At 44.8% G+C, this 24,654-nt stretch overlaps 2 protein-coding genes across 3 annotated transcripts; one reads left to right on the forward strand and one right to left on the reverse strand.

Annotated features, from left to right (window-relative positions):
- Window positions 1–300: 300 nt before the first annotated feature.
- rc3h1b (ring finger and CCCH-type domains 1b) lies at window positions 301–14,223 on the reverse strand. Of its 2 annotated transcripts, none has more exons than XM_019871644.1 (19): window positions 14,100–14,223; window positions 12,684–13,096; window positions 11,173–11,293; window positions 9,401–9,640; window positions 9,135–9,310; window positions 8,769–8,969; window positions 7,991–8,123; window positions 7,730–7,848; window positions 7,542–7,654; window positions 7,209–7,445; window positions 6,725–6,936; window positions 6,240–6,649; window positions 5,468–5,623; window positions 5,216–5,371; window positions 4,912–5,131; window positions 4,685–4,827; window positions 3,879–4,100; window positions 3,435–3,538; window positions 301–3,321 (listed from the first exon to the last, which is right to left on the reverse strand). In XM_019871644.1, exons 2-19 carry the CDS (start codon window positions 12,912–12,914, stop codon window positions 3,165–3,167), a joined length of 3,351 nt encoding a protein of 1,116 aa, XP_019727203.1. In that variant the 5' UTR covers window positions 12,915–13,096; window positions 14,100–14,223; the 3' UTR covers window positions 301–3,164. The 2 variants fall into 2 exon arrangements, with proteins under 2 accessions (XP_019727203.1, XP_019727204.1); XM_019871645.1 differs by lacking the exon at window positions 14,100–14,223 and adding an exon at window positions 13,195–14,082.
- Window positions 14,224–14,366: 143 nt separating this feature from the next.
- On the forward strand, window positions 14,367–24,604 carry LOC109516851 (uncharacterized). The gene is made up of 9 exons (XM_019871642.1): window positions 14,367–16,000; window positions 18,072–18,135; window positions 19,539–19,691; window positions 19,767–20,938; window positions 22,368–22,506; window positions 23,149–23,365; window positions 23,522–23,634; window positions 24,024–24,214; window positions 24,411–24,604. The coding sequence occupies exons 1-9, from the start codon at window positions 15,208–15,210 to the stop codon at window positions 24,602–24,604; spliced, it is 3,036 nt and encodes a 1,011-aa protein (XP_019727201.1). The 5' UTR covers window positions 14,367–15,207.
- Window positions 24,605–24,654: the final 50 nt, after the last annotated feature.

Here is a 24,654-nt window from a genome sequence, read left to right on the forward strand (position 1 = left end):
GAATCCTCCATATTGTCCCTCGGTGTGAATTTTAAACGCGAATCGGATCAGAAAACGGACAGCCATGCATGTTCTTGAGAACACACAGGAAGGCTGGAGCTGGAATCAAACCCTGCCCCTCTGCAGTGCAACCCCGATGCACTAACCATTCGACTACCAGTCAGGTAATTTCATTTTGGCATAAAATCCCCATCGCGATGACTCATTTGGTCACACGGCTGAAAATATGCATTGACTGAACACTTGGCATTGACAAAATGTCACGATTTCTGACGATTTGTAATAAAGTGACACCCACACTCAAGAGTTAGCAATCTCATTTAATCTTTTCCCCCCTAAACTCGGAATCACTGTAGTATATAAGTTACATTTTGTGTCAAATTTCACAGGTTCATTTTATTTTTTTCCTCCTCAAACTTCCAGTTTGACCTCTTGCTCGTATCAAACAAACAAACAAAAAAGCAGATTGTATTATACAAAAATGCAAACCAATTTTCACACAGTGAATTCTCTTACAAAGTCAAAATGGCGTCGTAATGGCTACATCCACATTGGAGGAAGATAATTCTAGACATTCCTTAATGGAGTATAATATACATATAAAACCTTTTTTTTTTCTTGCTGAAATTAAACCTGTACCTTAATTTAAGAGATTTTTTTAACTTTTATTTTTACAAGGGAAGCAATCATAAAAAATAAAATAAATCATTTTGCAATTTTTGTTGCCCACTAAGTCAGTGAAATAAAAGGCGAGCCTCAAACAGCGGTAACACAGCTCAGGTTAAAAAAAAAAAAAAAAAAAAAAAAAAGAGAGGGAGTTGAGGAATTTAACTGGGCAATGTCAGTTAGGGGGCAGTAGGCAGCAGTTCCCCTCGGAAACATCAAATCAGCATGTCTTGCTTTTCGCGATGTGGTCAAGCCCCAAATGTGATGACGTCCAAACTAAAAGGTGTTGGGAGAGCAGTCAGGCAGAGTTTTTTTTTTGTTGACTTGTACTTTGATAAAGTGACAAAAACAGCTCAACGGAGAGCATAAATTTTTTTTAAATGACTGTGAATGTTACCCAAGTACAGCAGCTGTTGATTTGCAGGTCACAGTCATTCTATTGCAGAAAGCAAAAAAAAAAAAAAAAAAAAAAAGGGCCAAAAACAGTTCCTTGAAAAAAAAATTGTTTTGGCAGTATTTCATTGTTTATAAAGGGGCAATTATGACATTGCGGCATCATACCACTTAGGCCTTAATATTTAGAAATATGAGGATGATCCGAGGTCAGTCTTTAAGTCATCTTGCTGGGTATTCTCTTCAGGGGCGATGTGAACGCTTTTCTCATCTTCATCAATTACAGCACAATTTGAGGGCAAAGGAAATTAAAAAGGGGGAAAAAACCGAGGGTACATTTTCTACAATACAACAAACACACACAAAGCTCCATTAAAGTCCCCCCTCAAAAAAATTCTCCCCCTCCCTCCCCCAAAAGTTACAGAATTGTTTTTGTCTTCTTCGGAAGCATAGTCTTATCTTTGTTTGAACACAAAAGATTTAAGTGAACACACGTCAAATGCGCACAGAAAGTCCTTCGTCTGGGAAAGGATAAAGTCTGTGTTGGCAACCAGTGGACAGAAAAATAAACCGTCAAAACCAAAACAAAAAAAACCAAAACAAAAAAACATCTCGATTCTAAAGTAGAGATCATTTAATATAAATGCTGAGCGAGTAGAATAAGAGGTGGCACGTTAATAGTGCTTTAGTATATTAATGTATGTATACATACTCGTATGTATAAGTGAGCTGTGTACCTAAACGATAAATGTAGCACTTTGCGGAGGGGTTAAAAACAGGGGGGTATCGAGAAGAGCTCCGGACACAAAAAAAAACATTGGCGTCCACCTCCAACAGACTCCGTGGCGGCCTCTGTGTCATGTGACGGCAGTAAACGTAACAGAGCGCCTCGCCTAGTGGTGATGATGGCGGTGGTGATGATGACAGCACTGGAGCATGTGATGATTCTGAAATATGTGCAGTGAACGCTGCTGCTGTGAAAACATTTCCTGGCAGTTCCTGATGGTTTGGAGTGCACACAAAACAGCCTGCCTGAGCTTCCCTGTCCCCCAAAACCCTAACAATGTAAAGCATGAAAACCCAAAAATAAAAAAGGGGGGGCAACTTCATAGAAGTTAGGCGACCACGTGATGAGATCATCCCAATGGGGAGGCTTTTTGTGAGTGGCCAGACGAGAAGCTCTGAGGAGGGAAAGTCTCATCTGTCAAGTTTGACCTTGATGCAGGAGGATGCAGTCGGCCTGAGGACGTGCTTTCAGCTAAAGCACTTTTGCTTTATGTTTTGTTTTTTTTTTTGGGGGGGTGCAAGATTGTGACCACAGTGGGTGAGGAAGAAGCACATTCCCTTATCAACAAAGATGCAATCTTTAAAACAGAATGCTTCCATTAAATATTTAATATACTGCTGTTAAGTATGCAAAAAAAAAAAAAGACAAGACATCCTAAAAATGCATTCATTAAAAAAAATAAAATATTTCATGCTTCTCGTGGCAGTCAGGTGGTGTTCTTTCCCTTCCCAGACCATCTGGATCTGTGCAACCACTTTTCTTTTCTGTGTTTTTTTTTAAACAATTCGGGGGGGGGGGGGGGGTAGGTCTGACGTGCGAGTTGCTGCTCTCCTCCACGCGTAAGTATGGCGATAGAATCCGGAGGCTGCTTGCCTCGGTAACCGTTTTTCTGTTATTGTTGTTTTGCACGCCATGTGATAAGAATGTTGAGTGTGTTTGTGTGTGTGTGTGTGTGTGTGGGGGGGGGGGCGTTCAGAGGTGGGACAAGTGATTCCCTTTTCAGTGCCACTGTCACCATCACCACCCTGTTCCTCTTCCTGAATGTGAGCCTTGTTAAGTCTAGAATTCAAAGGGGGGAAAAAAAGAGAAGGAACAACAAAAACACACAAAGAAATGTTAACATTTGCTCTGGTTTCCAGGCGAGGAAAGTCATTAATTATTAAAAGAAAAAAAAAAAAGCTCATTCACAGAACAAAAAGAAAGAAAATACATATCACGGCAGATACTGCTCATCTTCTAAATCGAATGTGTATGTATGCCTGTGCATGCTTTTTAACAGAGCATCTTCTGTGTGTGTGTGTGTGTGTGTGTGTACTGCTTAAGAGCAGGAATGGACAACCCCGTTCTTCTGCGTTTCTGAGCCCGTGCCGACCGGGTCAGCACACAGGCTCATCGTAGACGTCTTGTTTGTCAGTGACAGCATGGACCCGCCCACTGCACCTTCTTGCAGACTACTGGAGCCGTTTGACACCTCACTGCGCAGACATTTCACCACATTAAAAAGAAAAAAAAAAAAAAGGAAGCCAGGTGACGAGAGAGACCACTTGGGGAGTGAGATGTGAGAATATACAAACACGCTTCAACTTACCCGAGCGCAAGGGAGATTTCTTCCAGCTGAGTCTTGTGCTCAGGCTGTCCATTCTCAGCCGATTTCATCTTGTACTGCTGGACCTCGTGGGCCACTTGGTTCTCCTGGATTCACAAATCAACATTTTGCTGTGTTAAATGTCTGTGGTTCTAATGTTGACGAATTGATGAAATGATAATCCCGATCATGTTACTTTTGCGCCCATAGGAAGGAAATATCAAATAGCAACACTGTTTCTATGAGTCGAAAGCCATGTTTACATTTTCAAATGAACACTTCTGCATTCTACACCATTCCAAGAAAATCACAACGTCCCATTCACTGGTGAACTTGTTGAGAATAGACCGACAGGCTACTCATGTGGTCTTTGGTGTCTGCAGCTGTGCTCTCACGTATCTGAATCATTGTAAATGGCCAAATGACAACGGTTCAAAGTATTCTCACCAGAGCCATTTCACGGGTGCGTTTTCCAATCTCTCTCTCCACCTGGTGGAGCTCCAGGCTTAGCTGTTCGCTGGAGACTGCCGCAGCACTGGCCCCCCCTGTTGGCCACTTGGGGCCCTGCTGCGACTGAGCGGCGGCGGCAGCCTGAACTTGGCTGCTGGTCACCGGCGGGCCTGCTAAGGCACTGGCTTCTCTCTGCAGCAGTAAAGGGTTACTGGCAGACTGTGAACACAAGAAGGAACCTATTTTCAACACTTTTTAGATTTGGTTGTGAAATGAACAGACCCACGTGGGGGCAATTCAATAGTATGGCTTTGTGAGGGGGAAAAAAAATGAACTTGACCAAAGTCGGAAGTAGGTTTCTCGCCAACAGCAACAATACATATGTACAAGTGAAGTCAAGTGTTAAAATAAATACATAAATAATGAACTTTATGTTTGTGCTGCAACTTTTTTTTTAACAGTGGAGCAATCTACCAATTATCCCCTTGATCAATTTTGGAAAAAAAAAGATTTAGCACTGTTAGGCAGGTATTATTTTTGTCTATTTGGAGTTGCCATCCTCACATTCTACTGTTGCATCTGCGACTGTGTGTGTGAAGCTTTAGAAGAGGAGGGGCCTGGGCTGGCGAGTGTGACATCGCAAAGGAGAGTTTAGACTTGGCTGGCTGTTGACTGACTTGGCATAGACTCTATTTTATAATTTGTCTCTTGACTTCCCCTTTAAGATATGCAAGGCCAAAGCACGACATCCATGTGACATCATTCCAAAAAATAAAAATAAAAATTCTGCACAGAACATGAACCTCCATGCTTTGCATCTGCGTCTGTTGGTTGATCTGCTGGTTGACCTGCTGCAGCTCAATCTTTAACTGTTCTCTGTCCTGGGCTGCCTGGTGGGAAGGGTACGAGGTTCCGCCCCACCCTGCATGGCTTCCATACATGTATTCTGATGGAACGGAAATCGTACATTAACGCGCGGCTGACGAAAACAAATTTGTGCTGAGATAGTATGACATTTTTTTTCTCGCACCGGCCATGGACATGTGTTTAGAGTTTGGGTTCTGGGTTGTGGAGACCATAGCTTGGACAGGGCCGGTCTGGTAACCCGTCTTGGAGGTACGGGAGATGGCACCAAAGCGTGACACGGTGGGCTGGGGACCAAATGGAATAATGGGGTCGTCGTCCTTCACTTCTGCCCCCCTGCGAGGAGCCTCCAGCGATGGTTCCCTCAGAACCTTAGCGTCCACATTCTGACAGGAGACATGAAGATCAGTAAGAACTTTTTAGGGTTCTGTTGTTTCTTTCTATTTATTCTGTTTGTACTCTCAACTCACCATCATGTCCATGGTATCAGGAACCATAACATCTTTGGGTTTGGCATCCTTAGAGCCAATGTAGGAGCTAATGGTATCACACGACCAGGGCGAGTATTGGCCAGCGTAGTCTGGCTCTCTGCATTTCCCGATGCTATTGGAGCTCTCGTCGCCATACTGCAGAAGTACCCACAAAACAAATCACATTGTGTTGCAACCGAATCGACTCAAGTGAAATCATTAACAGTAGGAAGAAATTGACACGGTGCTGACCTCAGGAGGGTAGTCGCTGGGAAACGGGTGCGAGAGTGTAGGGGAGGCGGCAAAGGGTGGAGGAGAGATGACTTTCCTTTCCTCCAGCTGCGAGAGGAGCTCCAGGCGGCGGCGGTGGAGATAGTCCAGACTGGGCTGGGACCCGGCATATGATGCCTGCGACATGGAACGAAACATGAAGTTGCTGGACTGCTTGGAATGCTGGATGACCACATTGAAAGATGACATGCAGTGAAAACACATTTTAAAAAAAAAAAAATTTAAGTATTTGAATGAGGGCTGCAACTAATGATTATTTTAATAATTAATTCTTGGAGGACTATACCAATCTGAGAATATTTACTCTTAAAAGGCTGTAATTCCTAGATTTGGCCAATTAAAAGTAAAGAGGGCGTCTCAAAAGATTGTGTTTTAAAATATTGATTAATTTGATAATTAGTTATCAATTAATCATTGCACAGTCACACTGCAAAACGGTGTGAATTGTAGTATTGGTATACACACGAGCAGAGTCTGGTGGGGTGACGTGACATTGGTGAGTCTGTGTGAGTGTGAGCTGTGGCTGACAGCAGATCCTGCGTGACCGTGTTCATTGCGTTGTATCTCCTGGTGTTCAATAAACAGCTTCCGTCATGAGAGGGCATTACAGTAAGTAAGTGCGGCATTCAGTTAACCCCCCCAGCAAAATAAATAAAAGGCAATTGCTGCCTAACGATGAGCCAGGATAGAGCGGGGATACATCAAGAACTACAACTGATTGAAAACGGCTCACCCTGACACAAGTCCTCATGGTTTGTGATTGGGCCCCAGGTGGGTAGTAGCTTTCGGCCGGGTATCTATCCCGCACACTGGGCTCGTGGTGGTACATGGAGTTAGTCTGTCCGGCTGATTGCGGGGAAACATCCAATGGCGTGGAGCTTATCCTGACGAGACCATCCCTCTGAGATGGGTAAGGCTGCGTGGGAGGCGGCGGGCCAGTGTAGGCCCCGTGGCGTACACGTTCATAGTGTGACGGGTGAGGGTACGAAAAGGGGGGACCCGAGTGGGGGGACTGGTAAGGGCGCTCTGATGGGCCGTAACCAGGATATGGGTCGTGGTAAGGTGCTCCTGAGTCGCTAGGGGGTGGAGGGTTACGGATGTAATCCCGAGAAACATACTGCGGTGGCTGCTGGTAGGGGTACCCTGAAAAATCAGGAAAGAAATGTCCGTTTACGGAAGCAACACAGATGCGCGTTAGCGTGTTTAGCTAAATCATACCTGGTGGATACTGTGGTGGCTCATACTGGGAAGCAGATGGTGGGGGTCGCGTGTCAGAGTAAAACATCTCAGGGAGCTGCTGCTGGGGATACACGGGCGAACCTCGGGCGACAGGCATTTGTTTCACACCGGAGAGATGCTCTGGAGCCATCCGCGGGTGAGCCAGGGCATGAGGTGGCAGAGGTATACCAGTCTTGGGCACAGGGTCCAGCCTAAGTAGAAAATAGTGAGTCCAAATCTTTATAGGTCAGTAAATATCCTCTTCAGCAACAGCCACGGGTGCACAAGTATTATGAATGCTAGACAATCTGGAAGCCAATATTTTGAAATGCTTTGTTTTTTTTTTTTTAAACATCAAATTTTCTGGCATGTTGTGATTTTGATTCATGATTTTTTTTCCCAGTGCCAGAGATGGATCTTGAATATCTCGGCTTACTCGACTGCGCAAGAATGCATCCAGAAGTATCGGAACTTCTCTACTCACAGGTCAGGTGGTGATCCCGGGGCACTTGGACTCCCTCCGTCCATGAGGGGCTTCCGCAGCAGTTCATATGGGACCGTGTCTGCACCGCGAGCGATGAGCTGGGGCAGGGAGGGTGCAATGCTCCCGTTAGTGAGGGGCGAAGGCTTCCTGGTCATGGCCACGTCGAGGGAAAGTCCCTCTTCTGGGCCGCCTGAACCGGGGAGGCGAGCTGCCAAGCGCTTATTCATCTTTCGATATCTAATGTGTACAAATAAAAACAACGGACGTTTAAATACTTCGAGAGAGAAAGCAATGTATATATTCCACCCCAATATGGAATGAATTGAGACTGACTTCTCCAGTTCTTCCTGAGAGTGAGCAAAGGTGCAGCTCGCTCCACGGGGACAGCCGCCTTTCAGTTTCATGTCACGGCACATGTACGTCTTGTACTTGCTGTGTTGAGGAGGCTACAAACAGATTTTGCTTATTACTCCATGGAAAACAACCACTGTATGCATTTTTATAAAGTGACAAACGAGTACCTGTTGAGGGTCAGCTCCTTTCTTGCTGTGGTTCTGGATGAAGTCCACAAGTCCATGCACGACCGTCTTCACCGCCACCAAGCCCTTCTCGAGCTGCTCCCACGTGGGAGGGGGAGCGTCTGGGTGTGAAATTTGCAAAGCGGGGATTATGTTTTAATCGTACAATTTCATACCTGGACGGTACTTTACAATTCAGCTCGCAGCTCAGCTATTTTGTCTTGCTCGATACAAATAGTTGGAACGCTTTTGCTTTATTCTTACCGGGGCTGGGATCAATGTTGGCGAGCAGTTCAAGGTGAGGCCGCAGCCTGTTAAGGTTGGCTGGGTCTCCAGTCCTCTGCAGGGCAATTGTGAGCTCTTGGACACTCTGGGCAAAGGACGCTGGGGTCTGCAGCTATGTAGGTCACACGGAAACAGGGAGTCAACGCGTCAGTGCTTTTATGCTTGGCAGGCCGCCTTATCAAATACGCTTTGAAAAACATGCAAAACATTGTAAGTGTGTTCAGTACCGTGGAAAAAAAATTGCCTCCTTCTCAAATTCCTTTTTTTATCTTATTAATGCTGTAATGTTTAAAAGCATCAAACAAATGCAAACATCGGACAAATATAATCCAATTAAATAACAAAACGCAGTTTGTAAATGGTGACATTATAGATGAAAGAAAAAAAAATATTCAAAGCTACTTTGGCCGAGTGAAAGAAAGCACCCGCCAATCCCTTGTCAAGTCATGAATAACTGGTTCATCACATTTTTTGGGAAAGCTGAGTTACTTTTCACGGACCACACCCAAGCTTGAGTTCCACCACCCAAAACCGCTTAGAATGGATCTGACAAAAAAGAAGTGGGCCAAAAAATCTCTTAAACTGCAACAAAATACCCTAATCCAAAGAAATTCAAGATGAAAACTAAAGCAAGTGACATCTCTTCTAAAGCGTTCGAGGACGCCAACGAACCACGGTCAGAGAAACTCGGCGAAAAAAATTCAAATTTAAGAAGGGGCAAATACAGTACTTTTAAGTACACCACAAGGGAACACACCTTATCTATGATAGACTGCATGTGTGATTTGTGCGACTGGTCGCCATATAAGAGAGAAGACCACTGGTCGGGTGCGATGCGCAAGCCGCCCTCCATGGCAATTTGCACGATCTGGGAGTCGTGCTCGCGCCGCAGAGCCTCGTAAGTACGGAACTCCTCCTTAAGTTGCATGAGGGATGAATCTTCGTCACGTTTGGTCACCTAGACAGTCATAGAAGAACATACATTCTTTTTAACCGTGTCCGTTTTTCTCAGCCGTTACGGTACTACGAATGACCAGAATATTCACTGGACCAAAGAATGATACTCAAAAGAACAAAATTGTTGTACTGAAGAAACTGAAAAAAAAAAGTTTCACTGGCATACCTTGAAGCAGGAGGCCCTGTAGAGGAGCTGCACCACATGGCCGATGCTCGTCTTGGAGGCCTGTGGAAAGCGAGGTTCAAGCCTCTGGACCACAAAGAGAACCAAAACCTTCCGAGACAGAGCCGAGCCGTCCTCCAGTGCAAGGAGGACCAGTTTCAGGGCCTCTTCTTGCATCGCTTGGAGAAATGATCAAAATTAGACATCAGTCGGTTTTTGTTTTGGGTTTTTTTGGCGGGGTAGGGGTGCTGTAGTGGCGGGCAATCTACCTGGGCCAAGAAACTGACACCCACGCGCACGGACAGCAGCCCACAGGTTGGAGGACAACTGCTGGGGGTTCTGGTGCTGCAAGATGAGCTCCGTAACCGTTCGCTCACCCAGAGAGCGGGCGGCCCTCATGGCCCGGACGCGGCCCTCCTCTTCCACTAGCTGGCAGTGGACCAGAGTGACCAGTTTCCTCTGCATGGGTCGACTCAGCATACTTTGGGTCGTGCTGCTCAGACCAACCCCTGGTGAAATATTAGGCCAAGAGATTCATCAGTCATTTTCCGACATGAGAAATCTTCAACCTTTTAAGTGCCTGTCAAACTTTATTTGCATGTGTGCCTTGGAAGTACGGTGAAAAACCCCCGCTTCCCCACCCCTACCTATTTGTAGTTCCATGTTAATTTTCTGTGGAACCCATGGGTTGTTCTTCACTGTACATGTTTTAAACAGGGCTACGGTCAACATTGCACAATCAATACTGCTTATTTTAAGGACTTGGCAATACTGACTGACGCATTTTTAATTTATTGCATGCCAAGTTAGTGAGCTAAATCGAAATAGTACACTTGCTGCAGTTTGCTAAATGATACATTAGCCACCATAATGGCAGGTTGCATGAATTTGTTTTACATGACTTTCACCAACATAGTGACATTGACAATCATAATTTCAAGCACGAGTTCACAAATGAAAACCCCTTTTGAAACTGTGTAAAAGCTGGTATTTTTCTGCTGTTCTGTATAAAAATGGTTGTGGCAGTGAAGCCGTAGTCGCATTGACCGCCCTAGGGCACGCTCGACATTCACTTTTCCCACCCAGCTGCATTGTCCAACAAGTTTTTTTGGTTTTTTTTTTTTTAATGTCACACCAGATGCTGCCATTTACATCATCCAATTTTGTGATGAAAGAGTTCTGTGTAAAAGCTAAAGGTGGATACACGCCAGGTCTTCATTGCTGTGCTAAAGAAACTTATCAAGTAGTCGGTCCTGACATTTATAATTCCTAACAGTCACAAGTCACGCAATGTTTTGTTGCTTCGTCCAGACATTTTTATGAGACTCAACATGTTTGTTCTCTCTCATGTGTTGATGTTGGCAGCAACAGCTCAAAGGCATGACACGCTGACTCAAGTTTTACAGGATCAACTGAACGTTTTCAAATTTCCCTTGTCGAACACAACGAACAGTCAACCTGATTAGTGAGGAGGACTGGAACGGCATGTGAGGAGTTGTATCACAACATGCCATTGGCATGCCATTACAGATGACTATCATGGTTGCCAAATCGAAAAATAAATCTCGTTTTATTTTTGGAAACTAAGGGTTTTACTGCTTAAAAGAGCTGAAGTGCCAACGACAATCAACACACAGCTCTTTGCTGTTAGATCATCATTAAAATGTTAGTAGCAGCGCTTTAGTGAAATAACGCACCATCTGGTTGACTTGTCCAAAATTATCTCCTCACAAATCACACCGATGATGTAAGCTTGTGCCCAAGCAAAAAGCAGCCTGGTCAATCAGGATGTAAAATTCATTCATCACGTGCACTAATTGCCGTGAGTAAGCGGTCGGGGCATGCGACTCAACCGCACCGGAAAACGCACAATGTGGTGCCGACACCAGTGATTACACACTAATGCTATTGTATTCCGACTCCGATAGCACGCTGACGGCCTGCAATGGATCTGCCGAGATTATTGTGAAAGGGGGGCAGGAATGAGAACTGGTCATAAAAGATGATCAAGCGCATATGACGAGCGTGCATGTTGGAGCACCTCGCGTGTTGCTGAGGGGCTTCAGGTAGAGGGCCAGCTCCTCCACGCACTGCCTCGCCTCCTCATAGTGCTGAGTGTCCTCAGGACTGCTAATCAAGGCAACTGGCTGAGCCTTAGGAACCTGCGCACAATGAGGGGGAATTGAAAAAGGCTCAATAAGCACAAAGCTCTCAGTGAAATTGGGTCAATGCCAAACTAAATAATACACCAACTAACAGTTTGCAAATGGCATACTAAGAGTAGAACATGCTGGAAGTGCTGAGATTGTGAACAGGAAATTAGAGGAGGAAGATCCTTTTTTTTTTTTTTTTTGCTCTCAGTGGATATATGAAGTAGATTATTCCTGGGCCCTCTCCAAAAGGTCAGTCAGCCGATCAGATCACATGATGCAGTCAGATGATTATTTTGTGTAAATTGAGGCAAATGTATGCAAAATAATCAATTCTTGCACAGAAAGACGCCATCTTCATGATTCATCATCAGAGTTAAAGGAATAAGCCTCTCAAATTGTTGGAAGCTCATGACTTGGCCACATGTACTGAATCTTTTAACTGTCATCACCCACTACAGCATGAACAAACACCATGGAAATATCTAAGAACCATTTCTATTTTTAGCTGTTCCTTTGAGGCAGTTCCATTTTCAATTCAAGGCCCAAATTAGAGAGGACTAGAAATAGAATTCATTACCATATCAAAATATCTGCCCATCTATGTTTTTTAGCACTTGTCCTCATTATGGTCACAGGTGAGCTGAAGCTTATTCCTGCTGACTTTGGGTGAATGGCGGCGTACAAATTAGACTGGCTGCCCCAATAGGACATCATCTTGATTTTCTCCTATTTTTAGTAGAGTGAACCTCTGATATCAAACGCCCTGAGCTTGAAACTGACCAATTTAGGTTAGTTTGCCATCGATGCAACAGAATTTATTGGAATTAAGTGTGCAAAGCCACACATACCATTGGAGATAACAATATGCCCAAACATCTCACAAGCTGAGCGGCATCATCAGTCAAAAAAAAAAAAAAAAAGGTTTCGGCAAATGTTATGCATTTAAATGATTTGACAAGTAGGAATTATTGGTGCTAATGCATCTTCATGAATTGCAGAGGAATCTGACTCAAAAATTGATTTGATATACAAGGAAATTGAGCACGCTCACCAATGATTTTGGAAAAACAACCTCATTGCCATTTTTTCTCTCCCTCAATATTGTGATTTAAAATGAGATTATGCATTCAAAGTCCTCTTCCCATGTAGACCAAGACAGGCAATAAATTAATCTGTATCAGACTCAGATTATCCACAAATGTTTTGCTCTAATAGGTTAGACGTACACTAAAATAAATGTGTTGTGATGTCATCCCTACTCCTAAGTCAAGGTAGCGCTGTAGTTTTGGGGACAATTTTTACTTGATAGTGTGCCCTGGAACTTTTCTAATGTAAAACATGTGTCTTGGGCTCAATAAAAGTTGTGAAACATTGTAATTAAAGAGTAAAGGTGTCCCACCTGGCCTCCCACCAGTTGCAGCAGGGCTGTGTTGACAGGCAACTGCTCGATGTCCGTGCTGATGGCCGTTTGGTCAAAGGGACAGGCCTTGCGGTGCAGCTTGTTCAGGCACATCTTGCAGACGGTGTGTCCACAGCCCAAACTGATGGGCCGTCGAACGGTCTCCTCAAATGTTTGTGTGCAGATCGGACAGAGCAGGAACTCTGTCCACTGTGGTGCTTGAACTGGCATGATGATTATAAGTGGGTGGGGACGAGTGTGTGCAAATATGTATAAACTATGACAGAAAAAAAATATAATAATAATAATAATAATAATATATATGAAAGATTCCACTGGAATCAAGAATTGTTTTCTTCCGAACTAAATGTCCTCACACATTGTGGATTCTGGGTCACATCACACGATGAATACTGGAAAGAGAGGGGGGGGGGGAAGCAAGACATTTTACTGTCAGTAAACACTGGTATGCATTTTCATGTCACATAACAACCCAATAATTCATACTCACAACAATTAGCGAGTCCTTGCCCTATTTTAGCGCTATTTAAGCATTCAACATCCAAACAAAACGCCAGAGGTATTCAAGTGTCCCAAATGCAAATCCGAAGAATTGTGAGCAACTATCGTTGTGGGTTCAAGAGCAAACAAGCCCAAAACAACTACTTATGTGGCCTACTTATTCGTGCTGCTCGCCACTGAGCCTATGGACAAAGGGTGCTTGAATTAGCTAATAGCCTCTCTACGCTATTCCGAACTTGTTGTGAAGCTGACGTTTGCCAATAGAATTAAAGTAGCATTAAGCCGCAAGCATTCTTTGATTGTAGGCTCCAGTAGTCTGCTGTCGTAGCTATCGTGTCATACGTACCGTGTGGGTAACTGATAGAAAGCCCTCACTCAGCTGACTTACGGGGGGCAAAAGCTGACTTGTTAGCACCGTGCGGCTATCTACGGGTGGCTAAGCGAGCTAGCGAGCAAACGCCGTGGCAATAAACAACTTAAGTTACTTTCACGCTTCAATATATCATCGGGGGGGGGGGATTAGGACGCTACCATTTTCTTAACATTTCGACGGATATTGATCTGATGCGCCATGTATTATATCAAGAAAACTGTGGACGAAGCAGCGAAGTGAGGGCTAGGGAGATTATGTAACATTGGGAAACCAAAGCAACCGAAATGGCGTGAAATCTTGTCTTTTGCGATTATGTTAACCGCTTCGGAGAAGCGATGGGTGAGTGCTTTATTGGCGTTTTGCAGAAGGTGCGAATACAAAATACTCCCGTCGCTCGGCTGAAGGCAAGCAATGCTAATATGCTAACGAACAAACCAAGGCTGCCGTTCCGAGCTCTGCATCGCAAATGCCACTGAAAACAAACCCACACAAACGTTCTCTGTAACGGGGCCGCTACTCACTCATTCCAAACGACTTGGAAGATTTTCATCTTTAGTTAAGAAAATGCGATATTTCCTTGCCATGTCGACGGTACAGCACAGCCGCTGCCGATGGGGGGGTTTTGTCGGGGAAGGGTGTCAACGCTACGGGGCGAGACCAGACGGGGCTAGCCGGTTACAGCTAGCTGGGAGCGCGTGCGCGCGCGAGTGCGCGTGAACGTGCCAGGGGCTCCCCCTAGTGGCGAGGGGTTGCGCCTGCGCTCGAAAAAGACCCCTAAACAAATCACATCTGGAGGCGCGCGCATGCACGAATGGGCGCGCGCGCGTATGACAACATTCGATATGAAAACAGAGAGGGGGCGGGGGCCTGGATGGATGTTATGACAAATAAGACGCACGCACTCTTGTGTCATCTTATTTTTCGATGATTTAACACCATTTAGATTAAAGAGTTGATGCACCCTCTGCCCTCTTTTTGTTTTTTAATCCTCCTCATTGACATATCAATGTGCGGATCGCGCGTTACGCAACAGTAAAGAGGAGCTCCACTCGGGAAAGCTGCTACGCGAGGCAAGAGCGAAATTTAAGCAGGTTTTTTTTTGGGTTTTTTTTTTTTGTCTCCTGTAATCCCGATGTTATAATTTCTGGGTGGGATTACCGCGCTATTCACGACAGAGGGACCGAACTGGATGCACATCATGGAAGTGGAAGAAACATTGGAGGGATGTTTTGGCAATTCACTCTTGGACCTGACATTTTAGTACAAATCTAACTGAAAATGACGGTAATTCCCTCATTGATGAAACATCATGTTCCTGTTTTGTTTGCTACTTTGTTCCCATATGATGCAAGGTTCTAATTAAATACTGTGCACGATTACCCCATACCAAAGCATCTTTTGTCATTTTGTTCGATTGCTTGTTGGTGAAGAGACTCAGTTGCATGCGGCACTTGCTTATTCTCATTCGAAAGGATTATCCTGCAAAGTAATCAGCGGATGAAGCAACGTGACCAAATCCACGTTTCATATCTCTTCACTGCATGTCAGAAAGAGAGCTGTCGTTTGGTTATATTCTTTTGGTTTTATCCGTACAGCGCCTAAGTGGACTTCACTGTGTATGAGCAACCAATGGAGGACGAGAAGGCGGCGAGGGAAATTCAAACGGAACCTGTCTCAAATTTACCCCCGGGCTCAGCTTTCTTGCCATCCTCTCCGAGGAATGGCGAGAAATCGGATGACGGGGAGCCGCCGGATGTCCCTTTCAGGCTGCAGCCCACTGGGAAAAGTCTAGCCCTTGCTACTTCCTGCCAGTCGGGCGCACTGAGCAGCAGTGACGAAGATGAGAAGAAGGAGGAGGTAGAAGTGCAAGTCAGGTTGGAGATCCACAGCCCGCCGACGGATCCACCTGTGCAGCTCCAGGAAGACGAACAGGAGAAACCCAAAACACCCCCCTCTGAATTTCTACCCGATAACTCCAATCGTAGGACGAGCAACCCCATCACACCACCTCCACTACCTGTGCTCTCCTGCTCCATCTCACCCCCCAGCCCACAAACACCACCCCCATCCACAATCAGACACTGGGCACCCCCAAAGGGATTCTGGAGGGTGGCCCGGCCGGAGACCTTACTTCTAAATGGCATGGACCCCCAAAACCTTGCCTCGGCTTTACCCTACAAGGACTACACACAAGGAGAGGACAAGACAGCAGGCCAGGGAGACATTGTGGGAAATTCAGTGGATGACGCCGAGGCATCGCAAGTGGACAAGCATGATGGGGTGTGTGTGTCTTTACCAGGCGGGGGCCTCTCCGCTGATGAGAAAGAGAAGCAAAAAGCTCATGAGAAATTGAAAGAAAGACAACAAAAGTGCAGAGAACAATACAGAGATGGACATGCAACAGACAGCGTGGATTACGAAGGTACGTCTGTAGAGAAACCGCTGACCCAAACGCTTGGAAGTAGCTTGCATGATTTGTGGCAAAAGCAGGACGCAAAGGTTGATGTGGTTTTTGACTGACAGACATTGTTGCTTTTACTGGTGAATTAATTTGCATCGGAGGCCTTTGAACCAGTTGAAATGAGCATGAACAAAAAAATGAAGTCTGAATATTTGTTATACTCTTGTGTTATTTTAATACCAACTTTCATACATGGCGAATGCATGCGCAACTGTTTTGCCAGATGTGAATTGATACATATTTGACAAACTATACTTAATATATAAAGTTCAGTACTGCATAACAAAAGTATAACAGAAAGATGAAAAGATTTTCCACAATTTGTCAAAATCACAATTATTCCAGTAATAAATGGAACAATTGTGTGAATTGTTACAGAGGTACATTAAAAATAATTAGTTGGGTGAAGTCCAAATTTCAAGGCAAAAAAATGGACAAAATTTGAAGTTGGGCAATTCATCTTTATATGGTATTTTAAATTTTGCTGTTATGGAAATGTGCCTTTCTATAATTCACAACATAGAAATAAGAAAACTGTAGTGGAGCAATCAACTTGCTTCCTTTGATGTGCTAACATTGTTGGCACAAATGCAAATAATTTACAGTTTAAAGTTAGTCGCCCCCAAAAATACAAGTTGTGGGTTTTTTTGGTAATTTTTTTGTGGTTTTTTTACAGTGTAGTTCTCACTGCTATGTCGTGTTGCATAAAAGCGCAATGTGTAACCTGGCATGTTTCCTACTGAACAGACGTGCAGATGTGAGAGATGTGGATGCTGCTATTATTAGCAAGCAGGAGCTGTGGGGGGAGGTGATTCAGTTTTTCCTATTTCGATATCGCCTTCTATCTGTTTATAGGATAGGTCGTATTTTCATGGTATGTCAATTTTAGGACGACAAGACAAGCCATGTGATTCATTGTTAAATTTAGCTCAGAGCGCTAATAAAAGCTTTTATTCAAGTAAGGATATCCACTGAAATTGTAACACACCACCACTTGTAAATAGAAACACGATAAAATGTTGCTGAAATAAAGTAGCATGAAGAAGTGCAAACGTCAAAAAATAAAAAGTTGAACTCAAGTCATACAGTTCTACATTTGTCCAACCCAGTGGTTCTTTTAACCCGATTTGGCTCGACCCCCGGGGGTTCATCAAAACAGTCTCAGTGGCTAAGCCGAAGGTCAAGAAACACCTTGAGACACCTGACACCATTCGTTGTCACATCTTTACAAATAATCCTTTTCATGAAAGTAGACATAAAAAACAAAAAACAAAAAAAACAAAAGAGTGTACTTGCCAAGGTGAAGCTGCACATTTCTGAACTTCTCTGAGAGGCAACAGCAAAAGTCACGCTGATTTGCGCTAAATATTCACGGAGTCGACCGGCCATCCATCCATTTTGTAATCCACTTATCCTCACAAGGGTCGCAGGAGTGTTTTTTTTTTTTTTTGCAATCAGAAGTGTGTGCTGTGACTAGAATGAGGCAGCAGATGACATAATCCCATGTCATAAAACAGCGGTTCTCAAAATTTTCACACCAAGTACCACCTGAGAATACTTTGCTCTCCAGGACACGACCTCCACAATTTCCAAAAACAATTTTAAATGTGGACTCGTCAGACCACAGAACACTTTTCTACTTTGCATCAATCCATCTCGGATGAGCTCGGCCTTGGAATTGGATGTTTAAGAACACAAACAATCTTCTCTTCGTAGTGTATTCAATTAAATATAGGTTGAACACGATTTGCAAATCACTGTATTCTGTTTTTATCAATGTTTTAACGCAACGTCCCAACTTCATTAGAATCGGGTTTGTAATTCAGGCAGTCTTTTGCGTGCCACTAGAGGGAGGCTGTGTGCCACATTTTGGGAATCACCGGCTTAAAATGTTCAAAAATGCAAATTCAAATCAACACCATCAAAACGAGCCCAACTGAACAGCTCGACTGAAATAAGGTGATGGGATTTACCGTGACAACTACATTTGCGAGCAACACCTCTCACTCCTCTTTCTGTATTTTTGTGGCAGATGAGGGAGCATGTGGTGGTTTAGAAGACTCAATCATTCTTCAAGAACTGGAGCCCTATTTGAGGTGAGCGTTGATGTGATTATTTTGCACGTACAATGTGGCACGACTCATGGGTTGTGTTCAGATTCTCATTATGGCCACGTTACACCTGAGATTGTTCTTTTGTGAGTTTTCTAAATACCAATAGCAGTTTGTCAGTTCTCGGGCTAAAAGGATCAATCGTCAAATAGTTTGATTCCAGTTAAACTGATTCTTAACCTTAAAAACGCCACATTTCGATGCGAGGCTTGACCGACGACTTGAATGATCAATCTCCCACTTCACTTTCAAAACAAAGGTGACATTCTTGCAGCCATTATCATTATTGGAGAGGGTATTATAGTAATCATGATTAGAATCCGTAGACTGGAACAGATGGTCAACCAAAACAGGCTGCTTGTCATCCCATGTTTGTCAATGTTGGGATGAAAACATTGACATGGCAAACTTTAATCTAGTGAACAACAGTATGTTCTTCGCGTTATACGCACTGGCGAACGAATCCCACTGTGGCCATGGCAAGGATAATCCACATGGTGAGTGTATCATGCTATCTTTATCGCTGGCCCAGGGCTTAACGACGAGTACAGATGATGAAGCACAATGCAGAGGAGCTTAGCCGTGTGCCATAAGGAGGAGGGACGGCTAGATGACGTGTCGCTTTGCCGCTTTACGCCAGTGCCACGCCCCCGGCCTATCTATGATTGCATAAGACAGATTCGGGAAGCTTGATTCACTTTTCATAAAGTCAATCTGCGGAATGTGATGCGCTCGCATTTGTCGCTGAACAGCTTTCAATTCATCGAATGGGGTTCTGATGAGATTTTACCTGGAAATGTGCGTATGATTATGACGGTAGTTGTTCCGTTCTGAGGTTGTAGGGTTCAAATCTTCCCAACAATCTATTCGATGCATTTTATTTATTTTTTTTGCATTCTTGGCACTTCGCTGCGCTGCTTTCCCTTATTAGATTGTTTGTCCAATCGTATTTCTGCGTCTTTGTGCTGCCATGTCAGTCTGAGCTGCCCGGGGCCTTCAGAATCGGTAATGCTGACCCATGTATCTCAAATAGTAAAAGCAAAGGGACTGTTTCTGTATCCAGTCAGATTTCAAATTTGCCTCACAGGGCCCACTGGCTGGCCCACAACTCTCAGCATTTCTATCGTCGTATTGTTTTTCACAGCGCTACTTGTTACAGCAAAATTTGACTGGCAAAACAAGTCTGTCGCGGATTAATACATGTATAGCGTCTCTGGGGAGTATGACGTACACCGAAAAAAATGGTGTGTTGAGCTTACTCAATTTTATGATCAAGTGGCTGCACAGAATAGTATCATCAGGAGTGAGATACATTTTTGAAGTAGATGTATAGTCTACTACTACTATAGCCCTGACCGACATTTCCTGTCATCAATGTCGATGTTTAGATCACTCCTGGTTATCAGCGATGACCTCCCTCTGAGTCCAAGACACGAGCAAGCCAAGCGTCTCCTCGAGCGAGCCCGCCTCAAGGCTCGCGCCAACCACGTTAAGGGTGACCGCCCCAGCAGACGCTCCCATTCTGATCACAGATCCACCACGTAAGTTCGCTGCGTATCCTAGAAACCGTGCATAGAACTGCATTTGGGATCATATATGTCGCTGATCTATTGTAGGAAGAAGCAGCAAGTTGAAGGTCTCAATCCAGCATTGGTGCAAAAAGCCATTCAAGCCAAAGAGGATCTCACTGCTCAAAGTGCATCTGGTCCCTTCCTCGTCCCCAATCAAGGAGACACCCCGCCCGGAGATCATGTCGTTCGATTGAGGCGGTATGGCTGCTCACCCACTCGGGTACGCTTCGAAGACGAATCAGAGAGAGAAGCAGAGTCTCGATACTTGGACAGGGTGCGTCAACGCGGTCGACCTACAGCGCCCAAGTCTAAAAACAGGGACAGCAATACGGATTCCAGCAGTAGTGGTTCAGAGAGGAGTCGGAGTCACAGGAGTGTCTCGATGCCTGGCCCACAGAAGCAGGAGATGGGTGTCAATGCTGAAACCATGACGGTGATCAGAGAGATCATAGTCCTGGTGAAGAAATGCGAGGCGTGTGGTTCTGTTGTGAAGGAACCTCAGCCGGGCACCTCACTAACAGACCCGCAGGTCATTGAGTTACAGCAGGGTGGTAACCCTGAGGACACGAGGGGCAGAACAGTTCCTTATTGGGTTCCTCCAAACAAGCCGGACGTCAGCGCCCGTCCTAAAGCACCTCTGACGGTCACATTTGCGGGTGCCTTTGTTCTGGGCGAGAACAAAGAAAAAAGCACAGGCTGGAAATCATCAGGTTTTGGGAAGCTCAGAAGAAGGAGCAGGAAAGGAGAAAGTCGATTGGAGTCTGGCAATGGTCCCTATGGTCCATCCTGGGCTCAGAGGCGTAACTCCAATCCTAGGAACAGAGTCAACTTGAGTAGAGCTGTTTCCTTCGCGCCAGACAGCCCCGTGACTCTGGAGCCACGTTTGATGGGTGCCTCCGGCGGAGTGAGGGAAGCACCCACCCTGCCGATCAAATCCGCTCTCAAGTCAAGCTCAAGGAACCGCTCTGCCGCAGGTCAGTCAACCGTGCAGTTCCAGATGACATCAAATCAGGGAGGTGAAGTCGGGCCTCAGCATTTGGCCCTCTTGGACTGTCCAGAGGCAAGACGGGAGTCGCCTGCGTCTTCGGCGCAAGGATCCCTTGCGATCAGCAACCCAGCGGCATGTATCAGGCCCTCCACGCTGAGGTACTCCCCCGCTCGTCTCAACCCAGACATGCCTGCTGCTGATGTGTGGGATGCCACGTTGGAAGGAGCGGGTGAGTGCACATGAAAAAAAGAATTGCATGGACCACACAGTTAACAACATGTACTTTTTGTACCTGATGAGACACTTATAAAGACTATGCAGAAAAAATTCGGGATATTTGGTTTTTGGGTGTAATTTCAGGATGTGTCCTTGTAAACATAATCCTACAGCGCCTCCTCAGTGTCTTAAATCTGTCACAATCACAAAGGTCAGTTTGTCCGCTGGCGTGTAACCCAGATAAATGAAAATGTACTGTTCAAATCTCCTGTCCCATTTGGTCCTCCTTCATCACACGACACTTTTCCTGTGTGTACTATCCTATACCTTCCAACACACCACATTCGTTATCAGGTTTCTGAAGAGCTTACCGATGAGCTGATCATTTGAATAAGATGTGTTGGAGGAGGGAAACATCTCACGCATGCAGTAGGGGGCCCTGGAGGATCGAATTTGGTGACGCCTGATCTACACTGTAGCTTGAAGGACATTCATTCAACATCAGTGTGTGTTTGTGTCACATCTTCTTATTTTGTGCATATGAAGCTGAAACTGAGGCTAACTGGCCAGGCTCCCACAGACCAAAATTGAGGAATGTGTACTGATCTAACTTCAACTACCTCAAAAGTCAAGTGTCTTTTTTTTTTTTTTGCCGTCAAGTCCTTGCTTTGACCTTTGCTTGAGAATTGTGGCTGCTAAGAGTGCTGTGAAAGAAAACTTTACTGTTTGCCCCATTGATTTAAGCTTCCTGGGACATCCTGTGTTTGATACCAATAGAAATCAATAGACCGCTTGCTCTGACATTGCGGCACACTGACACCGCACACATCCCTGCCAAACTCCAATTTTGATCAATCGTAAAGAATGACAATTGTTGATTTCACAGGATTCAACGGGCAAAGCATGTCCAATGTCATTTTATCATTGCCTGGTGTATTGCTGTACTAAAAATCATCCTTTTACAATGCCGCAGACGAAATCATTTGAGACAGGTGCATTGATTGGGGAGATGCCCAGCCCACACCGAATTATGGGAAAGGCAACCAAAAACAGAACAGAGGGAGGGGCCACGCAGTGGAACACTGAGGACAGACACAATGGATTCTAACAACTTTGGTGTTGGTGCAATACAGTCCAATCATCAGTCGTACTTTACAGGTGTCAAAAGTTGGTCAACTCCATGCAACATAGATGTAAAGCAATTCTCAGAAACGGGTCCTCCAACTGAATATTAGTTGTGTGATTTACACGGAAGCAAAGGCAAGCAAACCTTGCTATTTTTTTTAACAGATTTCTTCATCACTTTCAGAAAAAAAAAGAAGAAATAGAATCTGCCATGTTTCCAATGCAAAGCTAGTATTAGGATTTTTCGCTTTCCCTGTCTGAGATGATATTATTCGATGCAACGCATCTCCTCCTCACGTTGCTATTTTTTTGACCAGTGACTACCGATACGGGTGCTGGGTCAGAGTTCCATCCCGCTACGCGCAGCCTGGCCTTGTCTCGGGCTGAGGATCTCAGAGCTGAGCTGTTGAGAGCAGAACATTTGAAAGCTGAGGCCGTATGGGAGGATAGCTCCAGGTGAGTAACAACAGGAACACTTTTTTTTTTTTTGGGTCATAGCTTAGATGTGAGAAACGAATATACAAGCTGCCTTCCATTTCTAAAAACAAACAACGTCATGCTCATTACATTTCAGAGTCAGTGTGGAGGGCTTAATAAATACTGATTGGACGCCCTCCCATCACGGCCACAAACATGGCATACACTCAACAGAATGCCATTGTGAAAAGGAATGTTCATCTCGTCAAAGCAAGGCTGCCCTCCTGTGGAAATAAAATGCAACTGCAGAATTCATCAGGAAAGTTGTAATTGAGCCTCCAAAATCAAACCCAATTTGTTTGTGAATTCATTTATTGCAGGCTCTAATTACCAACACTCTAAAACCTGAAGAAGCATTCAGACAATTTTAAAGCAACATTTTAACACAGGAAAGAGTCTTCTTGACTTCTGTTCAAAACTAGGAGAATTTTTTTTTTTTAAAGGCTACTTATGTGTTATGATGAGACAATTATTAGTGTCAAGGGATGAGAAGTGTAACTACCTCATTTCAAAATATTTTCCATCTTGTGTCACCACAAATGACACCCGTTCAACATTTAAAGCTTAATTTTACACAAATATATATATATTTTTTACTTTTGTGTACCTGTGTTTTTACAGGAAGCTTGATGGGCGACCAAAGCTTTTCTTACGTCGCTTCTTTTCCTCCATCGGCCTGAACGGCGTCGGCAGACTGGTGAAGGGAGGCCGTTCCAGTAGCATGGAACAGCTCAGCATTCCCACCAGCAGGTCCAACACCACTTCCCCGAGCCCCACACGCAGACCGCATCCCACCATCCGCATACAGAGGACACCGTCGTTGCAGACCCTGCACACGGTGAGCAACACAGCTGCTTGGTCTGGTGCTACTGTACCAAATGAATTGCATCACACAAACTGGCCACAACATGAAGTACACTTGCACAATGTGGTGTTGAACTGCACTACGTAAGTGTTTCTCATGTGGCTTTTTTTTTTTTTTTTTTGCCACTAGGCGCTTCCACTGGCCCAACTACGTAAAGCTTCCTCTGTGCAGAGTTTAGAGAGGAGAACAGAGCGTACAACCATCCTGGGTGAGGTGCAGATACCTTATGGCCTAGCGCCAAGGTAAGTCAACGAGAGAGGCATGGCATGAAAAGCACAAAGACTAGTTTTAGATTCACCTGCACTATCTGATGATATCCAGTGCAAGAGATGTATCAACAATGCTGCCTTTATAAAGATAAGAGTGAGTTTTGATAAAACGAGAACTTCCATCCCATCCATTTTCTTTCGTGCTTGCCCTCATTATGGTTGCGTCTATCCCTACAAGGCTAATGATTGTTGCTCTGTAATTGGTCTGTGACCAGTCCAGGGTCTACCTGAAGTCAGCCCGGGACAAGCACAGTTACTCGTGACCCTAATCGGCAAGGCATAAAAGAAAATGGATGATTGGATAGCGGTTTGCGTTGAGAGTAACAAGGAGTGAAACAACAGAAATACCTTTTCGAATGCAGTCCTGACAGCCCCCAACTGGACCTCCACCGGACCCTGAGTGTTGAAGACATAATCCCCTCCAGGGTGGTGCGGCCGGCGGGGAGGGTTTCTCAGGCTTTTCCTGATGGTTCTCTTCTCCTGGAGCTCATCAGACCCCCAAATGGGCCCTTTGGTTTCGTTATCTCAAGGGGCAAAGGCAGACCTGACACAGGTACATTATTTACAATGCTTATAAACAAACAAATATATATACTGATTATATAGTAGTAGCACTGATGAAAAACTGTGGCCCACTTTAGCATTTAAGTTGCCCATCCCTGGTTGCACCTCAATGCCATCATAGAACCAAAGAAACATTGTGCTGACTTTACTGATGATCATGCATACCTCTCAATTTGTTCCTCCAGGGGTTTATGTAGAGAAAGTGGGCGACGGAACTGGTGACGTGCCCTACGTGGGTCTCCTGGGAGTGGGTGATGAGATTGTTCAGGTGAATGGGGAAATGGTGGCAGGACTCAGTCTGGACCAGGTGACCCGGCTCATGACGCGGGAAAGCATCGCCTCTCTAAGGATCATGCCGGCCCGACGTAGCCCGCGCTGAATGGGCGACAGACAGCATGGCAACTGACCGACATGTAAACACTGTGCATG

The sequence above is a fragment of the Hippocampus comes genome, unplaced genomic scaffold, assembly GCF_001891065.2.
Source record: "Hippocampus comes isolate QL1 unplaced genomic scaffold, H_comes_QL1_v1.1 scaffold217, whole genome shotgun sequence".
Taxonomy (NCBI): domain Eukaryota; kingdom Metazoa; phylum Chordata; class Actinopteri; order Syngnathiformes; family Syngnathidae; genus Hippocampus; species Hippocampus comes.

What these genes read in the sequence shown, in the direction of transcription:
- rc3h1b (XM_019871644.1), bottom strand. Translation starts at nt 12,914, where the DNA reads ATGCCAGTTCAAGCACCACAGTGGACAGAGTTCCTGCTCTGTCCGATC. An exon ending in TAAACACATGTCCATGGCCG is followed by an intron (nt 4,828 to 4,911) that starts GTGCGAGAAAAA and finishes CCGTTCCATCAG; the next exon opens with AATACATGTATGGAAGCCAT. An exon ending in GAAATCTCCCTTGCGCTCGG is followed by an intron (nt 3,322 to 3,434) that starts GTAAGTTGAAGC and finishes ATGTCTGCGCAG; the next exon opens with TGAGGTGTCAAACGGCTCCA.
- LOC109516851 (XM_019871642.1), top strand. Translation starts at nt 15,208, where the DNA reads ATGGAGGACGAGAAGGCGGCGAGGGAAATTCAAACGGAACCTGTCTCA. An exon ending in GAACTGGAGCCCTATTTGAG is followed by an intron (nt 18,136 to 19,538) that starts GTGAGCGTTGAT and finishes GTCGATGTTTAG; the next exon opens with ATCACTCCTGGTTATCAGCG. An exon ending in GTATGGGAGGATAGCTCCAG is followed by an intron (nt 22,507 to 23,148) that starts GTGAGTAACAAC and finishes GTGTTTTTACAG; the next exon opens with GAAGCTTGATGGGCGACCAA.